Source organism: Sprattus sprattus (genome assembly GCF_963457725.1).
Source record: "Sprattus sprattus genome assembly, chromosome: 18".
Taxonomy (NCBI): domain Eukaryota; kingdom Metazoa; phylum Chordata; class Actinopteri; order Clupeiformes; family Clupeidae; genus Sprattus; species Sprattus sprattus.
The window spans coordinates 24725779-24735778 of NC_137916.1; the positions used below are offsets into that span (position 1 = coordinate 24725779).

The window sequence follows — 10000 nt, forward strand, 5'->3', positions numbered from 1 at the left end:
TGTGTGTGTCTGTGCCTTGAACCAAAACAGAGCTGTTAGAGCCAAAAGGGACTGACACACAGGGGTGACTCCTGGAGTCCTGTGTTGTGTGTGTGTGTGGGCTGCTTGTCCTTGTCCAAGGCACTGCCCCAGATGGCTGGAGGGGTCATATTCCTGCTGACGCTCCGGCGAGGACGCTGAGAGATGCCTCCTCTTCATTTTGAGCGTGTGCCATTGTACTGTGCTTATTGTGGAGTATCAGCAGCATTGCCTGAAGGCTGTAGGTGTTTATTTATGTATTTATTTATGCATATATTTATTTATTTATTTATAGGATGGCCGCTTGAGACCAGGAGACCAACTTATCGCCGTTAACAAGGAGTCCTTGATAGGGCTGACCCATGAAGAAGCCAAAATCATGCTCAACAAAGTCAAATTCAGGTGTGTTGGAGCCTCAAATATCAATTGGTGTCTTTTCCTTGGTGAGGTGTGATGGTAGTGACCATGTGACATGAGGGAGAATCATGATTGGCTATTTGCTATGGCACTGTTCGTAAATCTTGTACGTTTGTAATGAGATGAGATTATGAACAAACTGGCATAGGAAGTGAAATAAATACTTTTTACCCCAAGCCTTCAGTCAGATATGTAATTTTGAAAAGTTAACACTAAACATATCTCTCCTGATTGCTTATTTAGAAACAAGTTCTGTTTCTCTCTCCCTTCCCTCCCTTGCCAAGACAGTGTGAAAACGTAACACTAAACATATCTCTCCTGATTGCTCTCTCTCTCTCCCTCCCCTCCCTAGAAAACTTAACACTAAACATATCTCTCCTGATTGCTTATTTAGAAACAAGTTCTGTTTCTCTCTCCCTTCCCTCCCTTGCCAAGACAGTGTGAAAACTTAACACTAAACATATCTCTCCTGATTGCTCTCTCTCTCTCCGTCCCCTCCCATCCCTAGCCAAGAAAGTGTGGTGGAGATTGCCTTCATCCCGGGGAAAGGCCTCTTCCCCAGCAGTGCTTCCCTGCATAACGGCGTCCAGAGAGGGGTGGGCAATGGCTACAGCTCCTCCCGGTTAAAAGTGCATGTCCGGTCTCCAGAGGTGAGTTAGACTCTGCTCATAAACACTGGCTTCCTTTCAAAAACCTTTTGTGAAACAAACCACCATCAGACTTAATGTTTCTGCACTGACACAAGTGGCAGATTGATGTTGGTTTTTAAAGTGTTGACACGATTCACGACATTCTGTACTGTTACAACCTTTACCAATATAAAATGTACCAGTGTAAAATTACTAATTGTGCTTCCAGTTTTTAGCATGGATGTGAATGTGAATATAGTTGACACATTGAGTCCTAGTTGTACATTGTAAATGTGTCAAAGCCTATTGATTGGGTAGGAGGCTTATTAACAGGAGGTCAGGTGTTGTTGCTTGTGCCGGTGTTGAAGTCGTGTGCCAGTACTGAAGGCTATGGGCTTCCTTTTTCCAGATCTTCCCAGAAGAACCTGTCCAAGTGCCTTCATCCTCCCCCGAAATATGCCAACCAGATCTTCATGTCGTAGGCACAGGTACATATTCAATGTATATCACAGCAAAGAGGTGACCTGTTTTATACTGGCATTTTCTAGAAAGATTCTGAATTCTTTCAACTTGAATGTTCATGGATTGTCCAGTTCACACACACAAAAATAAATGTAAGTTACAAACTACACAAGTGTAATCTACACGTGACAGGCGGCACAGTGCACACTTACAGTGTTCATTTTTAAAACACTCACAGTTTATTAAAAGAGTGTGTTCATTTTTAGACACACTCACAGTTTATTTAAAGTGTGTGTTCATTTTTAGACACAGTCACAGTTTATTTAAAGTGCGTGTCCGTTTTTAGACACACTAACAGTTTATTAAAAGTGTGTGTTCATTTTTAGACACACTCACAGTTTATTTAAAGCGTGTGTTCATTTTAGAACATGAGCCTAGTTTTCCTAATTTACACTGTGCTCATATATTATGCAGTGGCCATTCCTTGCTTTCTCACAAACAAGGTCATTTTGGCTGAGGATGATAATAACACTGAGCAGGCCCCAGTCGTCATCGTCGTTCGTTTATTTTTTTGTCTTTCACAATTCAGACTGGGATGTCTGCATCCTCCAACCACTAAATAGTAGCGTGGTCGAGAGCGAGGAGACCGTCTAGCCCATAGGGTGGCTTGAATATTGTGCATTCCTGAAGGAGGTGCGGGATAGTCTGCGGGGCACCACACTCACATTGGTCATTTTCACATCCGTTGCGGAGGTGGCCCCAGTGTATTAGCCCCTCAGTGTTATTATCAGATGGAATCATAGGCAGTGTCTTAATCTGGACAATTTGATCAAAATCTGGTGGTCACATGACCAAGCGAAGCAGGAGATGAAATTTGAGGCAAGCCTGTCAGACCTGTATTGGTATCTGCACCTTGAGTTCCGGCGGTTTTAGACATACAGTACACACAAACACACCCATAGACACACACACACACTCGCACAAAGGCACACATCAAAATCACCCAGTGTTACAGGGGAACAAGATTCCTTTGCAAAGCAATTATTTTGCCGGACGAGCTTGGGCGAGGAAAGAGTGAGATTGCGGATTAGAGTGAGAGTGGCGGTTAGAATTTTTAATCAACGCCTGACTGAAAAAAAAAATTGTAATCTCACCCAGCAACTTCAGAGGCCCAGTTATGTATAAAACTCACAGTGAACAGGAGAATGAAGCTCTAGATAGCGCTCTTATCGGTCGTCACGGTAGCCTGTTTAGTATATGGTTCCCCGTCACTGCGGCGAATTCCGAGGCTCTAATCTACTTCCAACACTTAAAGCGAAATAGTATGTTGCCATAGAAACCACGCTTTTGGGGGGGGGGGGGGGGGAAGCCAATTATGTTTGTGGGGTTTTACACCACCGTGAACTCTGGGCTTTTGGGATAGCCTGATAGAGGGAGCCGGCAAAGATACTGTAAGCTGTATCTCAGGATGAAAATATCAAAGAGAGGCCTTGTGGACTTAAGAGAGTTTTTTTTTATTTTTTATTGAAGGCTCTGTTGCTGCCTGTGAACTCAGTCAAAGAGACCAGTCATCCATCGAGGCAGAGAGTCGGAGAGGGAAGGGGGCCGATCATTTATTGTGACTGCGAGACGAACCCTGTAGGCTGATAGCACTCTTATGCAGGAGAGAGTTTATTAAGCGTGTCTGATGAAGGCACGAATCTGAAGCAGTCCTCAAGTTCACCCTCAAGTTCACCATTACCCCCGTCTCACACACAGAGCCCACAGGCACACACACATAATTACAGACTTGGAGTAAGTAGACAGGAATCTCAAGATTGACAAACAGTTGTCTCAGTAAAAAGATTTTTTTTTTTTTTAATTCAAACAGGTTTGCATACAAATAATGAGTCAGTTATTTATGGGCTTACATTTGTCTCAAAAATAACTGCAAAAGCACAGAGGGTGATCTACAAATATGCCTTGAGTTGCACACGTGTTTTGCAATTGACGGTAAATCGGTCAGAATTCAGTGGTCAATTATTGGAAACCTAGCACTTGCTTTGGTAAATTAAACTTTGCTTTGGTTTTGCTTTGGGAGGATGCAAACGTGCACATACATCACTGGACCTGAGATTCCAACAGCAACCAACACCTAAGTAGGCTTATATACTTACTGAGGATCATGTGATGTCATAATAGAAGGAAAGACTGAAGTCAGATTCGTCACCCCCTTCTTGCACCTGGGAACATGGTGTGGTTTGGAATACAGACAGGATACTGGTAATCCTTCCGGACAGTCTTCTTAATCCACATGAAACAGTTTTTTAAATTAGTATTTTTATTTTTTCCCCGCTAACCCTGTGCTGTGTTTATGTTGTTTCCTTTTAATGACCTCTAACCTATAACCTTTTAATGACCTCTAACTCCTCTGCGTATTTATCGTTAACTTTGTTTTTAAGTTTTTTCTACTTCCGGCAAGAGCCAGTTTGATTGTATTCCCCTTTTTCTTGGACTTCCTGAGGTCCGTTTTTGGAACGGAGCCACCTTACACGGCCAGTTTCATCAATATAGTGTCTTGACAGCAAGTGACTGTACCCACCTTACAGGGCCAGTGTCATCAGAATAGTGTCTTGACATCTAGTGACTGGACCCACCTTACACGGCCAGTGTCATCAGAATATTGTCCTGACATCTAGTGACTGGTGTGATGTGATAGAGTGACGTTATGGTACACAGAAATAAAAAACAATTTGTTCGTATTACTTCTTAAAAACATGCATAGGCGTCATCACAGGCCCATTGTCTCTTCATCAGCCATCACTACCAACTCAGACACCCCCTCTGGTGGCCGGAACACATCGGAAGTTTTACGGTGACGTCCGCCATTAAGCGGGAGGGATGTTTGCCCGCTCCAGGATGGGGAGGGAGGTGTGTGAACTCCTGATGCCACCTGTTCCCTGAACGGATGAATGGGCGCCCTGCTGCGCTGGTCCTGGGGCTTTAGAGCTGGCGTGGGGACAGGGAATGAAGGGGTGAAGAGAGGTGGCAGACTGCGTCAGTAGGGATAGGAACAGGTGGAAGAGGGGGGCGGGGGGGGTGTGGTGTACGCAGCGAGGCTGTGCCGGGGTGGCGTGGCGTGGCGTGGCGTGGCGTGGGCGTTCTCTCCTGAAACGCCCTTCACTTCCCACTGTCAGCATCATCCTCCCCACAACCTGCTAAACCCCCCCACCCCCTCAGGATAAGTCCCCTCGGAGCGGGTGGGGTGAACATGAGGTGGTGGTGGTGGCTGGAGGGAGGTGAGGTGAGGCGAGGGGCTTTGGAGCAATTGGCTAATATCCATAGCAGCAGGGGGGCTGAGAGAGAGAGGAAGGGAGTTTACAGGGAGTAAACAGGCATAGTTGAAAGACCTGGGAGTTTAATAGTTTAATACCTCTTTTCTCTCTCTCTCTCTCTCTCTCTCTCTCTGCCTTTCTCCCTCTCTCTCTCTCTGCCTTTCTCTCTCTCTCTCTCTCTCTCTTTTTGCCTTTCTCTCAATCCTCTCTCCTCCTCCTCCGCCCCCCCACTCTCGTTTTCAGCTTTTATGCCTTTTGCTTTCGAACGCTTCCGTGCCTGAATTCCATAATCATAAAAACACCAAATCCTTTCTTTGATCTACAAAAAAAATCTAGACAAGCCAACACATGTCAATGTTCAAGCCCAAATTAAAGCAAATATTTCTGTCTTGTATTTTTTTTCCCTACAAGGATCCTCAGCGTCATCGAGACCCGCCACCGTAGCCAAACCCAAGATCACCCTGGATCCCCACACACGCCTCAAGTCAGAGAAGCTCGACTTGGTGAGTGGCACTACAGCAACTCACGCAAAGACATGAACATCACCCTGCAGACATGGATATGATACAAGTTCAGTCTGCAACACCTCTCATTACTCCATTATTTAAAGCAGAGTAGAGATACAGAGCTTAAAGTGGTTTATGGTTGTTTAACTCTATGTTCTATACCCTCCATGTGAAAATAAAAATGTGTAGCACTCATTGAAAGCTCATTGCTCTAATTCTTGCTATACGTTGCTGCAACGTAATTTGATCACTTGGCTCCTCACCGGGGGTGGGGATGATCCCTCTCGTAGTACACCGTGTCCTGGGATCTCTCCTGGGTATTTGTTTACATCTCAGTCTTTATCATAAGTGCACACGGCTCTTGCACTTGGGTCTATATCCCGGCTCTCTTTATCTGGAGATTAGTTTAACCTTAACGGCAAAAGATACACCCAAGGGTGAGTTAAAGGGTTAAACCCTAATCCCACCACACAACCCCACTGATAATCGCTGTCATCAACCCCTCTTGCACTGTCACGCAAGGAGGCCACCATGACACATGACAGGGCAGCAGAATGTTGCAGTGGCGCCGTGGCAACCGCCGATGGCAGTGTCTTTGGTTCTCATATTCCTGGCATTTTTCTCCCTGCTCTTTGTCATGATGCAGTTGTTTAGTGTGTGTGTGTGTGTGTGTGTGTGTGTGTGTGTGTGTGTGTGTGCAGTTGTTTAGCAGTGATTGAGTCTAATCCCCCTGATCCTGGACCTGACCCTAATCTACCGGTACGGTAATAGGATTTAGCCTTGGTGGAAGAGAGCACTTTAATGTTGAGTGCAGACACAATGCGTACTCTATATTTACAAAAACCCACTGGAGGTAGCAGAGGGAAGTACTGAGGTGTGTGGGGGCGGTTGTTTACGGGTCTGTTGGGTCGGGATGCAATGCGTAGTTGGATGTAGTGCCAGTTACATTGTCAGTGTGTGCATTTATCAGTGTCAGGGTGCGAGTTCAGACCTGAATAACCGATAACAGGATTTTAGCGGCTAAAATGTTTAAACTTCCGCGTATTTTGTAACAGTCAGTTTATCCTCTGCTTGTTTCATTCGATGAATGTAACAGTTAGTGTTTGGAAAAGGATGGGTTTCTCCATTGGAGTGCACACTGTTGCTGTCACACTGCCTCCTAGTGTAGAGTCCCTGAAATACACCCTCACTGTGCAAGCACAGTTCCTGTTGGACATGGACTGCGACAGGAGGAAAGGAGGAGGTGAGGAGGGTCCTTGGACATCTAGGGAAGAGGAGGTGAGGTGATCTAGGGAAGGGGAGGTGAGGAGGGTCCTTGGACATCTAGGGAAGAGGAGGTTAGGTGATCTAGGGAAGGGGAGGTGAGGAGGGTCCTTGGACATCTAGGGGAGAGGAGGTTATTTTAATAATAACTATGAAAGTCATAAAGCAGCCTGCACTCCAGAAGTGCAGGAGAGATTCAGGGCCCTCACCTTCCTTTAGAAAACCAGAGAAAAGTACTCAAATTCAAGACAAAAAAACTACTTACGTGATTGCGCAAGCACAAAATAGTTTTATTACTATTATTATTATTAGTAGAAGAAGTATGTGATTGCTCAAGCAATCAAATATTGTTCTTCTTAAGTGTTATTATTCCAGAGGTTATTAATATTATCATTCCCACAGTTTTCACGATATCGATTATATTGCAGCACTAACAGATCTGTCCTAATGCTTTGTTGTTTGCTTGTTCTCTGCTTATTTATAATCATTTAGTAAATAATTCATTGATTTTGCCATTGAAAATGAGTTATATGGGGGAGTTATATGGGTTGGTGCTGTAGTGGCTAGCATTGCTGCCGTCTAAGCAGTTGACCTGGGTTTGATTCCCAGGCAGGACGTCCTTGTAAGTAGCCTTGGACAAAAGTCTCTGCTAAATACTCAACCTCTAGTGGTATGCTGAGGATCTGCATTTTGTTTGATTCAATCGTCCCGAAACAGAGATGTTATCTGTCTCTAGTGGTATGCTGAGGATGTGCATTTGAAAGGCTGCGAGTTTCTGCCATTCTAAACATTCACCCAACTGCATACCTAGGTAAACAGTGTTTGAGTACACACCAACAACCATTTGTGGAACACTGGTGAACGGATGAGAATGTTCACGTTGTATTTTGTAAGGGAATTAACTTTCACGTTCAACCTCACATTAGCACAGAGCTGGATTGGTCTGTCTTTATAATGTTGTTGCAAGATATGTTAGTGAAAACTTTTGATTAGATTTAGCTTTAATGTCACTTTCATAAACACTGAATCAGCACTTAGGCTAATGTTAGCTTAGTATATTGACCCATTCAAAACCATGCAGAGAACTTCATGATTTTGTATTTGACGTAAATTTAAGCTGTGATGAGTGTAAATAAGTGTATACTTTTTCATTGGAGTGATTAAGTTTGGTCAGTTGAAATGTTTTTAGTAGACCACGACTTCATTAATTCCTCAGCACTCCCGGGTAACAAACACATGCTAGCAAGCCAATGTAACCTTTCTGATTCTAAGTTAGCTTTCTGATGTGTAGTTTGATTCGCCTCTGAAACTTTCTGTCATTGGAAACATTCCACTGGCTGGATACTTAACAAAACAGCTTTTGACAACATGTTTTGTAGGGCTAGCTGATTTGTTGTACGCTTACGATCCAACACAAGCTGGCTAGTGTCTCATCGACAACCTATCAATAAATCTGATGAAACCCTCGCCAATAACTCTGTTAAATTAAATTTATAACAGCCAACTGCAGAAACACAGAAATATGATCCGTAGAGCTGCGTCGTTCATTATGGATGACAGAGATGTGGAAAAAAGCCATGACTCCATCTGTCTTCAAACCACATGTGCACACATTCTGAGGTTAACCAAATATACAAGAATACACCAACAGATTGTTCTCATACCCACATAATATGCATTGAATAAGAAAAAGCTGTATTTTGGGGACACGGAGAACGCACAGTTGTGTGATGGCCGACCTTTGCACCCCAGTCCCTGCAGAGGAGAAGCTGACTGATGTAATGTAATGAAAGAGATGTCTCTGTGTCTCTATGTGTGTTCTTGTGTTGTTTGTTCAACACCATATTGTCACTATTTCAGATCATAGTGAAAATAATAAAAATATAAAAATAGCAAATAACAAATATACAAGAATGACGGATGAGTTCTAAAGAGGTTATTTTTTAAACGCTTTATGATACCCTTTGAATGTAGGCTACTATGTCACCTGATCAGATAGCACCTCCACCACTGAGGTGCCACTAATCAACTCATTTTGAACATTATCTGATTAATATTTGTATAGTTTAATAATTTTTATAATGAAGTGTGTGTCTCTGCCTATGTGTGCTAGATGTCAATGGGTCATTGCTGTTAGAGAAATTGTTGCCCTGTTGTAGTTTTGTACAAAAATAGTTTCAAATGTAGCTGAGTTTTCCTTGTCATTGTATACTCATATGTATCATATCTTATGTACTGTAGATATTGTATTCAGTATTTGATATGGTATCAAATTTAGCTGAGGAACTTTGTGGTCATAGTTATGTGGACATGCTAATAGCACCTCTCACTCATGCTCAAGGGGAGTGCACACACACACACACACACACACACACACACACACACACACACACACACACACACACACACACACACACACACACACACACACACACACACACACACACACACACACACTCTCACTCATGCTCCAGGGGAGGGCACACACTGATAAATGTACATGTCCGTGTCGCCTGTGGTGGGTGCTGCTGTGGATGAAAGTGACTGGTGGGGAAGTAGACGAATGTACAGCAAATGTGTTGCTACTACTGTTCCACTGCAGGCGCTGTCATACCTGGGCCTGGACATCAGCGAGGAGAAGAGACAGTTGCTGAGACAGAGCCTCGCCACCGACCCCCAGGGGACCGTGTCATATGGAGGTAAGGTGACGAACAAGATGGACATCAGCCCCCTCCCCACACCCAGGGGGACATCAACACATCACAGCCACTCTGGCTTGATCTGACTCCAGAATACAAATTAAGCCGAGAGGTGGGATGAGAGGGACTGAGAGGTGCCCTGATGGGGTGGGGGGCGTTACTGCAGGCCTGATGTGGTAAACATAGTCACACAGAGCTGCATTCACACACATACACACACACACACACACACACACACACACACACACACACACACACACACACACACACACACACACACACACACACAGCTGCATTCAGTGAGACTGACCGGAGGTGAGAAGGGAGTTGAGTTGAGAAAAGGTTGGCGGGTAAGACGGTGATTGTCCATTCCACCCAGGGAGAGAGTCACACTTCTCCAGGTTGTTTACATGAAACAAAAGAATAAATAAAGAGGGCAGAGAAGCGAGAGACGGCACGTGGGGATGCTGAATTGACCGATCCAGTGTTGCCAACTTAGCGACTTTGTCTCTATATCTGGCGACTTTTCAGACCCCCTTGGCGACTTTATTAGCAAAAAGCTACTAGCGACAAATCTAGAGACTTTTTTAAAAGTCATTTGGTGGATTATTGTGTTGACAAAGTACTGTAAAAGCATCTTGCATATCCTGTTCTGCAGTTCACGTAACAACTGTTCTCACGAGAGCTGAGAA

General features: G+C 44.2%; 1 protein-coding gene across 1 annotated transcript in view; it reads left to right on the forward strand.

The window, feature by feature from the left end:
- The window catches only part of LOC308379624 (syntaxin-binding protein 4), a gene marked incomplete at both ends in the record, with an annotated part of 40347 nt that overhangs the window by 20360 nt on the left and 9987 nt on the right, over positions 1 to 10000 (forward strand). Inside the window, 6 exons of the mRNA XM_080856840.1 lie at positions 314 to 420; positions 944 to 1085; positions 1474 to 1552; positions 3057 to 3131; positions 5261 to 5343; positions 9212 to 9308. Of these exons, the coding sequence (XP_080712966.1) occupies positions 314 to 420; positions 944 to 1085; positions 1474 to 1552; positions 3057 to 3131; positions 5261 to 5343; positions 9212 to 9308 (583 nt within the window). The remainder of the gene's footprint in view (positions 1 to 313; positions 421 to 943; positions 1086 to 1473; positions 1553 to 3056; positions 3132 to 5260; positions 5344 to 9211; positions 9309 to 10000) is intronic.